Genomic DNA, 16833 nt, shown 5'->3' with positions numbered 1-16833 from the left:
TGCTGAACGCTCGGTAGTTTGTTTGGTTCAAAGAGGAATAACCGAGCTGTCGTTTGTTCTTCTTTCACCTACAATCTGTCAAAGTTACCAAAAATCTCGGTTGACGAAAAATATATTTAAGCAGAAATAACCGAACATCGCCCCGTAACGTGGGTAGATCACCTTTTCGTGGTACGTTACTGGATGTAAGATCTACCACCGATTCCTAGTCCTGATTACTTCAAACTAGGGGAACAGGATTTTTCAGTAATCCAAGGAACACGTCTTAGTCCTTGTTAGTTTTTATGCCTTGTTGATAGTGACAAGACTCGGCTTTGTCCACCGAGGATGGTCTTGAAACAAGGAAAAAAAATGAGTTAGCTGTCTTCATCTATGTATGTGATTTCTAATCTACTATTCGATGTTCCCTAGTTTGAAGTGGTTAAGACTAGGGTTCTGATGCATGGTCATTATCGGTGTCATACCTTAATTTTATTGCTAAGGAATTCAATTTTGACTGACAAAGGGGCGCGCCTTTGGAGGGTGTTTCAACATTCCGAAGGGTATAAATAGCGGGACCTTTCAATTAGAGTCGGACCCTTGCGATAAATGCAAGAGTGGCAACTATAAAAAAATGAATACTTCATTATTTCTCAATAGTGATGGAGTAATACGACATGCACTAAACTAAGGAAACGGAATATACTACAATAGATCAATTTACTGGTCGCAGTAGTGTTAGGTCCCGAACAGAGGAAAAAAAAACGAACATCGGTTTACTCAAGAATTACCGAACGCTGTCAAACAAACCGACCCACCTGTTGTAATTACGGAATTCGGTTCTTTTGGGCAGCGTTCGGTTTTCACTTCAAATCCTGCTTTAAATTTTGATTAAGGATACGTTGCTTCGAATTTTCATAAAAATAAAACCAGTTTTGTCAAAGAAATGTATGAAATATATTTGTTTAATTTGTGTTAATGGAAGGAATGGAACTGCTTGTCCTGTTGCGGTGGTTCTAAACCGAATGTAGTAAACGAACCGAACAAAACCTCGAATGCAAATGTAACATCAAGTTGGAGTTCTCCATGAACGCTCCTCGGCAAATCAATACCGGGACGTTGGTATCAGTGGGGAAATCATCTACTGACTGTAAATATAAATTAAAGGTAATTGTTTAATACGATAACCTATCCAATAAACAATAGTCTAATAATTTTACATTTATCCACTCTATGACGCATCCTCCTGTTTCAGTTGCTACAGAGCTTTTCCAATTTCCCCTAATTTTTGCACACACACTTAGATTTTTTTGCCGAGATGGGTACCACCGAGCAGCTCGGCATTTTATTTTGCTAGAAATTCAGCAAAAAATATGTTTGTTAGCTGAGATCTCGGCAAAATTCCCGTTTGTTAGCTGAATTTCGGCAAGTTTTTCACTGAGATCCAGCAAAATAAAATGCCGAGCTACTCGGTGGTGCTCATCTCGGGGAAAAAATCTAAGTGTGTACGTCTGACGAGCACACGTAAGAAAAAATGGCTGACTAGTTTTAGACTCACCTTAGAGAACCGAGTTTTCGGCTAAAATTTCCCTCGCGAAGTTGAGCGCAAGTGGAACGTTTGACGTTTAACATGTTTTAGCGAATATTCGGTTCAGTTTATCGAGTTTCTCGGTTTTCACGTACCGAATTCGGAAATGTCGATGATTTACCGTACTTTTCGGTTCAGTCTTCATTTCATCTGTCAAATTTATACTATTTTACCGAAATTCGGGTCTGATTCGATAAATACGCCTGATTTTTTTTAGCCATTTATTCGATTTCTCATTGGCAACCGAAGAGGTTCGATAGAAAATTAAACCGATTTCGGTATTATTTTCTAAGTGTGTAGGAATGAAGATACAGCCAGTTGTAAGTGTTGCAAAGTGTTGTTTGATAATAAATTATATAAAAAAAAAGAAAATTATCTCGTGAAGGTTTTATGCAAAAATATGCATTCTGGAAAAATCTTGCTTGTACGCTGCAGTCCATTGCAAGAACTACCATTACAGTTTTTATATGAAACATTTGCAAAGGATGCAATAAATCCAACCTTACATGAATGTATGGAAAACTTGTTTAGCTTGCGCTTTAAGGACAGTTTATAAAACGGACACTGAAAAAAGTTGTGTTTGTATTATTTATTCAAGGTATGTGAAGATTATGATCTAAACAACATTATGCAATGCTTAAATTATTGACACAAACAAAAAATTCTATGTTTCTGTCTTTATTTTTGTTCACGTAGACAAGTGAGCATTTTATATCTTTTTACATGGGAGCCTCAACATACACTTTAGAGTAGGTCAACTTAACAACCCCCTGCTCCCAATAGCTGTTTCGATTCCTATTGAGGTCCCCATCTGAATGTTAACTAATTTGGCTACGATATGGATTTACGGAAGATCTTTACAATTTGTATCGGAAAATGTATAGGAAACGGTCCGAACTTGTTCAATTGCTTGTAAAAATTTAAAAATCGCTCAATTTTTACCAAACCTGGGACTTAGATTGAGAAAACTATACAGAACAACTTCGTTGAAGACCACGCATCGGTTGGATTTCTGGGCCAAAAGTTTTTATTTTTTATGTGTGGCCATGTTTTCCGCGCATACCTACTGGGGTGCATATAAGCTTGTTGGTATGCGCGGAGCACCAGGGCGACAGTAATAAAATAATAACTGTTTGCACAGAAGTCGAATCGATTTGCGGTCTTGGAAGAAGTTGTTCTGTATAATTGGCTAAATATAAGTCCCAGGATTAGTGAAAATTTAGCAATTTTTGAATTTTTGTCGAGCAAATGTATTGTTTTGTTCGGTTTCCCATACATTTTTCCATACAAATTTTAAAACTCTCCCGCAAATCTAGATCGTAACCGAATTCATTCAAATTTGATACAGGTGCTGGGGATCCCAATACGAATCGAAAGAACCGGGGGTTGAGATCCGCCATATAAAGTTGACCCATCCTAATACACATATAAGAAATCTTTCATAATGACCACTAGGAGTGTGCAGGATACATGAGTGAGTGAGTTCCACCTGTCGATGTGAGTACCAAAAATGTTGTTGATGGAATTTTAGAGCAAACGTGATATACAATATTGTAAACATTATGTGCTACTTGAAATGTATTGTTTATAAATGTTTCTATGCTGCTTAGAAATAAAGCTTAATGCTTGCAAAAGAAAGTATCCAGTCTAGCGATGCTTTCATTTGATATTCAACTGGCCTTTGCACACAAGGAGCAATTGGCTTCAGTCTTTTTGGATATAAAGGGCGCATTTGATTGTTTCCATAGACATACTGTCAGACAATTTGCATAGTAGTATATTACCCGGTATTTTGAATATTTTTTTGTATAATTTGCTGTCAGAAAAACAAATGACCTTCAATCTAGGTTAACTGATAACAATCTATAATTAGCTACAGGGGCTTACTCCAAGGTTTATTTTTAAGTTCCTTACATTATAGTTTCTATGTCAAAGATATTGATAACTGCTTAGATAATCGCTGCACGCTTAGACAGCTTGCAGACGATGATGCCGTGGTTTCCCTGAGAGGTCCACGTGTGGAAATCTTGCAAAGACCTTTGCAAAATTTCCTAAATAATCTGTCTTTCTGGGCAAGAAATTTAGGTATCGAGTTTCAACGCAAAAAACTGAATTGGTAGTGTTTACAAGGAAGCGGTTTCCAGCCCAACTGCGTCTAAATATTTTAGGCAGATACATTACCTAATCTTTAACCTTCAAATACCTTGGAGTCTGGTTTGATTCAAAATGCACTTGGGGTACCCACACTAAGCATTTGAAACAAAAGTGTCAACAAATAATCAACTTTCTACGATCAATTAACGGGACATGGTGAGGTGCTCACCCGGAAGACCTAATTAAACTGTATAAAACGACTATTGTTTCAGTTCTTGAGTATGGCTCTTCTTGCTTCCTCTCAGCAAGAAAAAGCCACCTAATTAAATTGGAAGGCATTCAATATCGTTGTTTACGTATTGCCTTTGGCTGTATGCATTCAACACACAATATGAGCCTGGAAGTTCTAGCGGGAGTAAAACCCCTGCAGAACCGTTTCTGGGAGCTCTGATTAAGAATAAATATTAAATGTAGTGTCAGTAACAACCTTGTGATTGAAAACTTCGAAGAAATGCTCGAATTGAGTATCCAGATTCGTGGGAATCTATCTTAGTTATGTCTCATCGGATGTTAACCTTCCGTGCTATAACCCTCCTCGTATATACTTTACTAACTACAGTTCCCCCATTGACTATAATCTCTCCATAAAACAGGCTATTCAAGGAGTTCCAGATCAACTTTGACCTATCTCAATTCCCCGTATTTTTGCTGAAAAGTACCAACAAGTTAATTGCAATAGAAGATTTTTCACTGATGGATCCACTGGCTTCGGTGTCTTCAATGAATACTCAACCGCCTTTCTGAAACTTCAGGAACCTTGATCCGTTTATGTTGCTGAGCTAGTAGAAATCAACTTCGCATTGGGATGATTTCCGACATGCCCATAGACCATTACTTCATCTTCTCGGATAGTCTCAGTTCGATTGAGGCTATTCGGTCGATGAAACAAGGTAGGCACTCATCTTTTTTTCCTTTCAAAGGTAAGGAAGCAGACGAGTTTGCTGGTCGAAAGATCATATATGATTACCTTTGTATGGGTCCCCTCACATTGCTCAATCCCAGGCAATGAGAAGGTAGACTCTCTCGCAAAGGTGGGCACACAACAAGGCGAGATTTATGATAGAAGAATTTTACATGATGATTTTTGCCCATTAGTACGTCAGAGTTCTCTTTTAAGTTGACAAAACGATTGGTCATGTAATTCTCTTGGGCGGTGGTTACATTCCATTATTCCAAATGTTTCTTCGAAAGCGTGGTTCAAAGGTCTGAATGTTAGTCGGGGCTTCATTCGCATGATGTCAAGACTTATGTCGCTAGACGCACATCTCTACAGAATAAACCTCGTTGACAGCAATATATGAAGGTGCAAAACCGGTTATGATGACATCGATCACGCAGTTTGGTATTGTTCGGGTAATGACGCCTTCAGAGCATGACTGTTGGATACCCTAGTGGCCCGATGTAGACAACCCTTCCGTCAAGTAAGAGATGTATTGGGAACCCGTGATCTTCCCTACATGCAGGCGATCTACGAATTGCTTTGTTTGTCTGATGTTAGAGTTTGATGTGACCATCCCCTCCTTTGCAAACAATTTCCAACCATTGTGTCCCAGTCTTAGTATCCTCCTGTTTCTGTGCTACTTGCCCCTGCCCAGCCAAGATTTAATCAACCGTCCGAGAGTAGTATCTGATGGAGGCTTCAGAAACTAGGGTAAATTGTTACCCAATACTAACCTAGAACTACTGCTGTTTAAAATTTAAATTCAAACATTACTGATTTTTAGCTCCGCAAAGTGTCACACACGACTGAGCCTAGGAAATAAACGAACTAGTTAAAAAAAAAGTATCCAGCTAACTAGTAAAAATATGTTGTTTGTGACTGAAAGTGTGTGTCCGTTTTATAACATGAACAGTCCTTATCCGAGCAAAGTCGGTTAACAAAATGAAAGCAAACCGATATTAAAGTTTGCTGTTCCTATCATAATGAAAACTTTTTTCTGTTTCAATTTTCGGGAATTAAGTCTGAAGTCATATTAAGCTTTCATTATGCAGTCAAGTGTTTTTAAATGAAAGCAACATAGCATCAAGTTTTGCTGTTAACGTCTTGTTAAAAATTTAATTTAATTTAATCTGTTGTTGAAGTAACGATTATAGTTTGTTTGTTTTGTTTAACACATTTTGTGTCATTCGTGGTTTGTCAGGGACGAGATTTGAACTAAAGTTGTTCAGCATGGATGCCAACCATTTCGGCCAGGCCCATATCCAGTTAAATATGATGAATGCAAAATCAGTAATCAAATTCGTTTTTCAGTGCAAAATTAGCCGGCGCCGGAGGTGTACTAGTAAGCGTGACTGCTTTCTCACCTCAATGGGTCTGGGTTCAATCCCAGCCGAGGTTGGTGGAATTTTTCTGAGGCATAAACATCTCTGGTCACGTCTTTCTTTGGAAGGGAAGTAAAGCGGTTGGTCCCGGCCCATGTGTGTTTGAAAGGGTGTGATATCCTACGCAGGTGTGGAAGCTGCCTTCCTGCACATTCGGTTGCCGTCAATGGATGGCAATCGATGTCCGTCGGTGATTGGCGTTAGATTGCGGAACAGAGACCGACGTTAATCAAAGGAAAGAAGAACAGTGTAAAATTATGATTTTATTTTTGCTATGTTAACCGTTAATCCATACAAAACGAATTCAACTGGAGTAATCAAAAAAGTTACATCATAACAGCAAATCCTTATTTCAATTTGTCTACAGCTTTGCTCGTGTAGCTATACCGCAAAAACTGAACATTTGATTTTGGCAGCGAAAAAAATCTACCTACAAATAATGTATAATTACGAATTAATTCGGAAGAGTCCTGCTTTTTACGGTGTCTTTTATTTTCAAGATTGCACAACTTATGGTTGTCTGGATATATGCTAGGGTTAAGAACTAATTTCCGTCACATTAAACACAACCAGCGCTTACCTCTCTTTTTTGAACGGGTTTGAACAAAAAATATTTTTTCTAAATACTATAGATGACTCCCAAATTTATATACACACCTACACCTACACAGTTTTTTTTAAATATTACTTGTGAAACATGCTTGTAAACTTGTATTTCTTTTCACGCAAACTAGCATATTAGGAATTTAAAAAGCAGGTATTTAAAACAATATCTGAAACTGCCGCTGTATATTATGGGGTATTTATACATCAAAAGATAACTTTTTGTATGAGGAATTTAATACCTAGATGGTTGTTCACGACACGAATCATTTTCTGGTAGTTTGGAGTGAAAGTAAGAGTTTTTATCCTATCCTGGCTATAATGGTGTAACGGTCAATTTTACATAGCAAATGTCAATCATTTTTTGCAAAAAAAAATAGTTTTATTTGATAGCTAAGATCATCCTTCCTAATTGTATGTTCCTGTACTTGAAAAAGCTTCACAAAATTTTTCCATGCCTACTCAGAGAAAATACCAATTTGTGAAACCGCATGGCGTGTGCATTCGCTGTTTAAATGACAATTCACACTAATGAGATCGATTAGAATTCCAGTGCAACTCGTTATCTCAGCCACTTGACATTATTATTTTATTTTTATTGAGTGTTTTTATCTCCGCACATGGGCATCTGCTTAATTGCGGTTTCCATTTTTGATTAAACGAGCTAATTACCACTTCAGCAGTTTATATTTATTAGTCGGAGGAGGAGATAACATACGACGACACGATGTGCAAATTGGTGCTCGGGACACGTGAGCCAATTTGCATTTGACATCTCGCGAGTCGATTGTCTATAATCAATCATTTAATACCTACAAGATGAGGAGAAAAACATCACCTGACGTTGGAAAAAAAAAACAAAGAACGTCCAGTATAGGTGCGGATAGATGGAAATGATTTAACATTAACACATTAGAACTTCCTTTTTTGAACCTTTCAAGAAACGGTTTCCTGCCGCGTGTTGCTTTTTTTTTTGCATAAATACCTAGACGAGACCTTTTAATTGAGATGTTGTAATTTTTATTTCTCTTACCTCTTCGAAGGCTCTGGTCAGCTGAGGAAATCCGGCGGAGTTCAACCATTCTGCCTCTAGTTCGCCATCTGGAATGTTAAGAAAAGAACATAGGTCTACAATTAGTGCACTGCTCGACGGATGTCATTTAATGATGGTGACACTCAGAGAGTTTTATTTTTGTTGTTGAGGTTGAAGATAAGACAAGCTGTGACAGGACTGTAATTTAAATCTGCGATGATGGTGACTAGCATTTTAACAGTGAATCTATTCGAATTTGCATTATTCATGGAATCGACAGACCAAAGACGTTGCTGATGCTTATGTGTACAATGTGCTTAAATTACAATCTTGTAATACCTAGTATGTAAAATAGATTTTGAGAACAATTCAAGCCGATCAATGGATTAGATCCTAAGTGACAGATTCGCTTCGTCGATTTCCTGTTTGAATCCCCACGACCCAGACATTCCCAACTATTTTCAACTCACAGTTTGATAAAAGAAGTTATTATCTAGCATCTAATACGACAAACATGACAAGAAACGGTTCTGTGGCCAAGTTATTAACGAAAGAGAAAGTCAATAAAGATAATCGTTACTTAGAAGCTAATGCATTGTTCGGTTGAAATATTAGTAAAATCATAGTAATTACCATATAAACTTCAAAGGACCAGTACAGTATGAGATCGCCACCAAATGAGCTCAAATTTTGGGAGAATCGTCAGGACCTGATTTGGAATGGATTTAGTGAGGTGGTGCAAAAACAACGAGTTCAACGAGAACTAAAGAAATTATAACTGTTTTATTTTGGATAATATTTCTAGATAGATGAATAGATTTCTACTTAGCAATCCTCCAAAGTTGAGGAGAAAATTTCAAGGACTAAGGAAAACCACAGGATTATTTTTCGAAAATTCAGAATTGGTCTCTGCAAAATTCTAGGTTAACATTTAAATGATTAAAATTAAATGCAAAAGAATTAGGAAGAGAATTCTGAAGAAGTTTTTTTTTTTGTATACCGTAATGCACCAAAATGCAGACACATAAATCCGGACACTTTGTAAAGTTGATTAGCAATACCACCAAGCTCAAAATAGCATGTACATTTTAACATGACTTTATGTCATCGTTCCGAATCATCACGGGTGTTTATTATATTGAAAAGCAGGCGTAATAATTTATTGAAAATGAAATGTCGGGATTAACAGATCGTCCTGTATTTGAAGCATTACGGTAATGCAAGGAGACTTTAAAGAGAGCTATTTGAATAAATTTAAGCAAATTCTTGTAAGAATTTCGAAAAAAATGGAAGATTTTTGTTAAGTGAATGCCATGAGTTCTTTGGAGAGAATCTATAGAGAAATCTTAGAAAGTATTTGCGAAAATTTAAAGATAAATCCAGAGAATCTTAAAATTAATCTAGGGAATTTCTAGGGAATCTTAAAATTAATCTAGGGAAATTAGATGAAGATGCAGCTGTTCTTACTAACGTTTTGAAAACTTGTACCAATAAATTAGTTGAACAAAAGTTTGTTTCTTTGAAAAACTCGAACAGCTGGTACAATTTGGATCTTTTGCGTCTTAAACGTAAGAGGGACAAATGGTACAAAAAGTTTTGTAGATCTAATAGTGATAATCATTGGAATAGGTACACGGTCGCGCGTAATAAATATTCACAATCAATTAAGAAAACTCGATGTGAATATATTCAGAGGAAAATTGATCAGCATCAAAACAACAGCAAAGAGTTATGGAAAATTTTGAAATCTTTGATGAAGCCTAGTAATTGTAAATCGCGGACCATAACTTTTGACGGCATATTAGAACAGTCAGAACCAGTAATTGCTTCTAAGTTTAATGACTATTTCGTCGAGAGCGTTTCACTGATCAATCAATCTATTGAACTGATCAATGAACCGGACGAAATAAAACAGCCGATTAATAGTAATTGTAGATTTAATGGTTTTCACCCAATTACATTAGATGAACTTAAAAATATTTGCTTTTCATTAGGAAAAACGGCTGGAGTAGATAATGTTAATGCTAGAGTTATTCAAGATTGCTTTCATGTCATTCGACACACTCTGCGGGACCTTATAAATCAATCATTGCAATCTGGGCACGTGCTGCATATTTGGAAAGAATCTTTAGTTGTTCCTATACAAAAAGTTGCTGGGACGATTAAAGCCGAAGAGTTTCGTCCCATCAACATGTTGCACACATTAGAGAAAATTTTAGAACTTGTTGTAAAAGGCCAGCTGTTAGAATATTTAAATAGTAACTGTTTGTTGATACCGGAACAATCGGGATACCGGGAAGGCCATTCTTGTGAAACCGCGTTAAACTTAGTGTTAGCTAAATGGAAAGAAAATTTGGAGCATAAAGATACGATTGTTGCTGTGTTTTTGGATCTAAAACGCGCTTTTGAGACAATTTCTAGGCCCTTATTGTTAAGAACAATCAAGCGCTTTGGAATTTCGGGTTCTGCATACAAATGGTTTGAAAGCTATTTATCTGACAGAACAAAAAGGACTGTTTTTAATGATTTTGTATCTTGTCCCGTTGACAATGACCTTGGAGTGCCTCAGGGAAGTGTATTAGGGCCCCTTTTATTTATTATGTATATTAATGACATGCGACGAGTTTTACGGTTTTGTGATATTAATCTTTTTGCTGACGATACTGTGTTATTCATTGCAGCTAAAGATTTAGAAGAAGCCGTTTCACGCTTGAATGAAGATTTGCGTTCTCTAAGTAGATGGTTGAAGTATAAACAATTGAAATTGAATATAAGTAAAACTAAATTCATGGTAATTTCGCGGAATCGTGTAGATGAGGATGTCTTTGTTGTTATTGATGATGAGACAATTGATCGCGTTCAGGAAACTAAATATCTTGGCGTGATTATTGATGACAAACTCAAGTTCAATTCTCATATTGACAATGTCATCAAGAAAATTGCCAAGAAGTATGGAATTCCATGTCGCTTGAAAAACGATTTAACTATTGGCAGTAAAATACAGTTATACAAATCAATCATCTCCCCTCATCTAGACTTTTGCCCTTCCATTTTATTTTTGGCCAATGAAACACAAATATCGAGATTAAAGCGTTTGCAGAATAAAGTAATGTGTTTGATTTTAAGATGTAATAGATTCACTTCCTCAACTTTTATGCTGGACGCTTTGCAATGGCTGTCAGTGAAGCAAAGAATTGTGTTTGACTATGGTGTTCATTTTTAAAGTAGTTAACGGTTTGCTGCCTCGATATTTGTGTGATCGGATTGAAAGAGGAAGTGATTTTCATAGATATAACGCTAGAAACGCGGATGAAGTAAGAACACCACATCTCAGTCCGCATCGTGCTCTCTTGCCGTGCGGATCTATTTGCTTTTTGCTTAAGGAAGTGTTACTACTACCTAAAGCTACAACAAATTTAAACAGCACTTTTCAGTGCTCAACCTGTAAAAATTTTCTACCTTGTTCAACTCCTCTTATTCCTCTTCGATCCTTGTTTGGACCCTACCCGAGGTAATCTTTCTTGGATATCGATTTGGAAAATTCCTCTTCGATCCTTCAGATTCTTATAGTAATCTGCTTGGAAGTCGATTTGGATAATCGCATAATCGCACTTTTCAGTGCTCAACCTGTAAAAAATTTCTACCTTGTTCAACTCCTCTTATTCCTCTTCGATCCTTGTTTGGACCCTACCCGAGGTAATCCTTCTTGGATATCGATTTGGAAAATTCCTCTTCGATCCTTCAGATTCTTATAGTAATCTGCTTGGAAGTCGATTTGGATAAAACATTTACTGCCGCCATGGCGCCTAAACGCAAAAGAAAGGGGCAAACTCTTGACCCCCCTTCTGAAGAAATTAATTTGAGTAATCAATTTGATTTGCTCACGGATGATGAAAATGATCCATCATCCAAGAAAAATTCTAGTAAACTTTCCCGGCTTAATACCAAGAAGGAAAAGATTCCCCCTATTGTGATAACCACTACCGATTTCCATGCTCTTCGCATGGAACTTTTGAATTTCGTGAAAGTTAAGTTTTCACTACAAATTGGACGTCGGGGTGAATGCCGTGTATTGGCTGAAACCTTGGACGGATTTAAATGTCTTCTCAAGTATCTTACTGAGAAGAAGCACAAATTTTTTACTTACGACACCAAAACTGAACGTGTGTTCAAGGTTGTCATGAAAGGACTGCCCAGTGGTGAATCCCTGGATCAGATCAAAGATGAACTGGCAAAATTACTTGGAGTTGTGCCACTCCAAGTAATCAAAATGAAAATGAAATCCCGTCCTGGCGATTCGCGCAACGGGATTTCTAATGATTTTTATTTAGTTCACTTCAAGTCTAGTGAACTAAACAACCTTAAGGCCTTAGAAAAAGCTAGCCTTATGCTCCATGTCCGAGTGAAGTGGGAACACTTCAGGAAGACTGGAGGAAATTTCCAAAACCTCACCCAGTGCCGTAAGTGCCAGGGATGGGGTCACGGAACTAAAAATTGCTACATGCCAGCTAAATGCATGAATTGTGGTGATTCCTCTCACGCAAAGGACGACTGTCCTGTGAAGGAAGATCCTAAGAAATTTAAATGTTCAAATTGTGGTGAAAACCACAAATCCAATTTTTGGGAATGTAAGACTCGCAAAGCGATCCTACAATCTCGTTCTAACCGACAGGTAGGAAACGCTCCACGTTTCCGACCAGGTACAAATTCCTCTGCTGTTAACAACGGTCAGCGAGGAACAAATTCTACATTCGTACCCGTAGGTACAAATATCACCCCTGCTTCAAATGTTTCATCTGTACCTACTCCCCTCGCTGCTAACAATGTTCAGCGAGTTAATGGAGCTACCTATGCTGCTATTGCAGCGGGTAGAAATCAAAATACTAACCAACGTTCTAATGGAAATTTGGACAATTTTGACTTAGGAAGCATTACTGCCCCCAAAATGGAATTTTTACAGAATTCATTAATTGACATGATTTCTGATATGCTTAAATCTAACTCCATGTTTGATGCTATTCAAACTGGAGTAAAATTTGCAAATAATATTGTCATGACTTTAAAATTCAGCAATGGATTTTAAAGCATTAAATATTGTAAATTGGAATGCTCGATCTCTTAAAGATAATGAAGACGAGCTATTTAACTTTTTAAGAGTTCATAACGTGCATATTGCCGTTATAACTGAAACGTTCCTTAAACCTGCCCATAAGGTTAAGAAGAACGCAAATTACTTGATTTATAGAAATGATCGTCTTGATGGACCCTGTGGTGGCGTTGCCATCATTATTCATAGACGAATCAAACATAAAATTCTTTCTTCATTTGAAACCAAAGTTTTTGAAACTTTGGGGGTTTCTGTTGAAACAAAATTTGGACAACTTACGTTTATAGCTGCCTATTTGCCATTCCAATGCGTAGGCCAGCAAAAGAATTTTCTCAAGGGTGACCTCCAGAAACTTACCCGTCATAGGTCTAAATTCTTCATTATTGGTGATTTTAATGCAAAACACCGCTCATGGAATAATGCTCAAAGCAATTCCAATGGTAATATTCTGTTTGATGATTGTTCTGCAGGTTATTACACTATTCAATATCCAAACAGCCCAACATGCTTTTCTTCTGCAAGAAATCCCTCCACTATTGATTTGGTCTTAACTGATTCATGTCAACTTTGTAGCCAATTGGTTACCCATGCTGACTTCGGTTCTGATCACCTTCCAGTAACTTTTGAAATATCCCAAGAAATAATTTGTAATCCCAACAGCTCTACTTTCAATTACCATAGAGCTGATTGGGAGCAGTATCGAACATTTATGGAATATAACTTCGATCCAAACATTCCTTTGCAAACCAAAGATGAAATTAATTATGCTCTTGAATCTCTGACTACTTCTATAGTTGAAGCAAGAGCTGCCTCAGTACCAAAATGCGAGGTTAAATTCGATTCAATTATAATAGACGATGATCTTCAGCTCTTGATCCGTCTTAAAAATGTCCGTAGGAGACAATATCAAAGAACACGCGATCCTGCCATGAAAGTTATCTGGCGGGATTTGCAAAAACAAATTAAAAAGCGATTCTCTGCCCTGAGGAACAAAACTTTTGAAAATAATATTTCTAAATTAGACCCGAGTTCCAAACCCTTTTGGAAACTCACAAAAATTTTGAAAAAACCTCAAAAGCCTATTCCAGCGCTTAAAGAAGGTGGTAAAATTTTAATCACAAATTTGGAAAAAGCTCAGAAACTTGCTAAGCAATTCGAGAGTTCCCATAATTTCAGTTTGGGTCTTACTAGTCCTATTGAGAATCAGGTTGCTCGGGATTTTCTGAATATTTTCTCTCGGGAAAATATTTTTGATGATTCCTGGGGGACTGATTTGGACGAAGTAAGGTCTATAACTAAAAATTTTCAAAATATGAAAGCTCCAGGTGATGATGGAATTTTCTATATCCTCATCAAAAAACTCCCAGAGAGTACCTTGTCTTTCTTGGTAAAATTATTTAACAGATGTTTCCATTTGGCATACTTTCCTGATAAATGGAAAAATGCAAAAGTTGTTCCAATTTTGAAGCCGGATAAAAATCCAGCTGAAGCTTCTAGCTACCGTCCAATAAGTTTGCTTTCTTCAATAAGTAAACTTTTTGAAAAGATAATTTTGAATAGAATGATGCTTCACATCAATACGAACTCAATTTTTGCAGATGAGCAGTTTGGATTTCGCCATGGGCATTCAACTACTCATCAACTCTTAAGAGTTAACAATTTAATTCGTTCAAACAAATCTGAAGGCCACTCAACTGGAGTTGCTCTTCTAGACATAGAAAAAGCATTCGACAGTGTTTGGCATGAAGGTTTGATTGCTAAATTGAAAAAGTTTAATTTTCCACTTTATATTATGAAATTAGTTCAAAATTATTTAACTGACAGAACTCTTCAAGTAAATTATCAAAATTCCAAATCTAATCGACTACCTGTTAGGGCAGGAGTTCCTCAGGGTAGCATTCTTGGGCCTATATTGTATAACATTTTCACTTCGGACCTCCCTGATTTGCCTCAGGGTTGCCACAAATCTTTGTTCGCTGATGACACAGGCATTTCCGCTAAAGGAAGAAGTCTTCGTGTTATTTGCAGCAGACTGCAGAAAAGTTTAGATATTTTCTCTTCTTATTTACAAAAATGGAAGATTTCTCCCAACGCTTCCAAAACTCAACTTATAATATTTCCACATAAGCCTAGAGCTTCGTTTTTGAAACCTAGTAGTAGTCACATAGTCACTATGAACGGAGTTCCAATTTCCTGGTCAAACCAAGTGAAATATCTTGGATTAATACTTGACCAAAAATTAACTTTTAAAGATCACATTGAGGGCATTCAAGCCAAATGTAACAAATATATTAAATGTTTGTATCCTCTTATAAACAGGAAATCCAAACTTTGCCTGACGAATAAACTTCTAATATTTAAACAAGTTTTTAGACCGGCCATGCTTTACGCTGTACCAATATGGTCTAGTTGCTGCACTACCAGGAAAAAAGCACTTCAAAGGATTCAGAACAAAATTCTGAAAATGATTTTGAAGTTGCCTCCCTGGTACAGTACTACCGAGGTACATAGAATTTCGAATGTTGAGACTTTAGCACAAATGTCCAACAAAATAATTAATAATTTCAGGCAAAAATCGTTGCAATCCTCAATTGCAACGATTAATTCCCTTTATACTTAGATAAGATTTTGTTTTAGTGTTTAGTTTTAAGATATCAATTGTTATACTGACATGCAGGTTAAAAAACCTGTTTAAAATACTGAATTGCCAAGACATGAACAATGTAAAAACACTTAGATATATATCATAACAATTAAGGCTGGTAAGTTACTGCAGTAACTGGAGCACCTAGGTTAAAATGAAATGTAATTTATTTTGAATTTGGAACAAATAAAGAGTTAAAAAAAAAAAAAAAAAAAAAAAAAAAAAAAAAAAAAAAAAAAAAAAAAAAAAAAGAACACCACATCTTTTGAATAATGCTTCACAAAATTCATTTTTTTTTTCAAAGGTATAAATGTTTTCAATTCGATGCCTAGACACATCAAGCGTGCAACTACACTTACAGAATTCAAGAGACGCTGCATTTCACATGTAAAAGCTGTTTATTGAGCAGTTAAATTTTTATGAATGGATAAATCATGTATCTTGACAAAGTTATCTCTAACGGATTATTTTGTATGGAGACTGTCATAAAAACATTTTAGTAATTGGTGTAGCATATACAAAAAAACTACATTGTTTGCCTCGATGGTGATGATGGATTTTTAGTTTTTTGATTTTGTAGTAGTAATAGTAAAAATAGCTTTGAGTAGTCTACAATGGTTTGAGCCTCGCGCGCGGAATACAGGTATAAATGACTAATACGTGGAAATTGTGGCAAAAGCCTTGAATTAGTAAAGGATTGGCTGGAAGTCGTTTCTTTGGATATAGTCCTGGCACTGCGGAAGCTTAAACGTGTAAATCCCAGGTCACGTGTAAATGGAAGTATTGTCGAGGACTATACTTGTACTTTTGATAACTAGTTATACCTATGAATGTTTTTGGTTGATGCCTATAGCATATTTAACAGGACATTTATATCTGTAATTGTAACCAGCTCGATTTTGTTTGCAAACCTGGTTAAAATGTTTATACTTAATTATCTTAAAGATAACTCGTCCAGCTCAAACCTTTGTAGGGGTAAGAGGTGGGACCATCATCATCATCATCATCATCATCATCATCATCATCATCATCGAAATGAACTCTGAAAAAACTCTGGGATACATTTAAGGAAATTCTTGAAAAAAAAACCGCATCCACATTGTTTGTTGACATCAACTGAGCAGTTTCTGACTCTTTTCATACTTGTTTGTTATGGGCAATCATTCAGATTTGTACTAAAATTTGACCCCGATTTTTTTTTCCAAAATGGCTAATTTTACATTTACATTTTGGCAACTTCTTAAAGTCCAGATAAATATATTCTATTTCTCATTTCGAAATTGGTGTCTTCTCTTCTTATTTGGCTTCATTACGTCTTAGTGTTCTAGATGCACTTCCACAGTTGTTAATTGAGAGCTTTCTAAGCCTGTACTATTTTGCATTAGTATTATTATGTGGCAAGC

The 16833-nt window shown here is 36.5% G+C and overlaps 1 protein-coding gene across 1 annotated transcript in view; it reads right to left on the bottom strand.

The window, feature by feature from the left end:
* conu (Rho GTPase-activating protein conundrum) overlaps window positions 1–16833 on the bottom strand; it is a 120193-nt gene that overhangs the window by 23538 nt on the left and 79822 nt on the right. The window contains exon 3 of the mRNA XM_065217706.1: window positions 7680–7747. Within this exon, the coding sequence (XP_065073778.1) occupies window positions 7680–7747 (68 nt within the window). The remainder of the gene's footprint in view (window positions 1–7679; window positions 7748–16833) is intronic.

The sequence above is a fragment of the Ochlerotatus camptorhynchus genome, unplaced genomic scaffold, assembly GCF_037179485.1.
Source record: "Ochlerotatus camptorhynchus isolate MF236.1 unplaced genomic scaffold, CSIRO-AGI_Acam_v1.1 ptg000078l, whole genome shotgun sequence".
Lineage (NCBI taxonomy): Eukaryota > Metazoa > Arthropoda > Insecta > Diptera > Culicidae > Ochlerotatus > Ochlerotatus camptorhynchus.
This window is presented reverse-complemented; position numbering and strand designations above follow the sequence as displayed.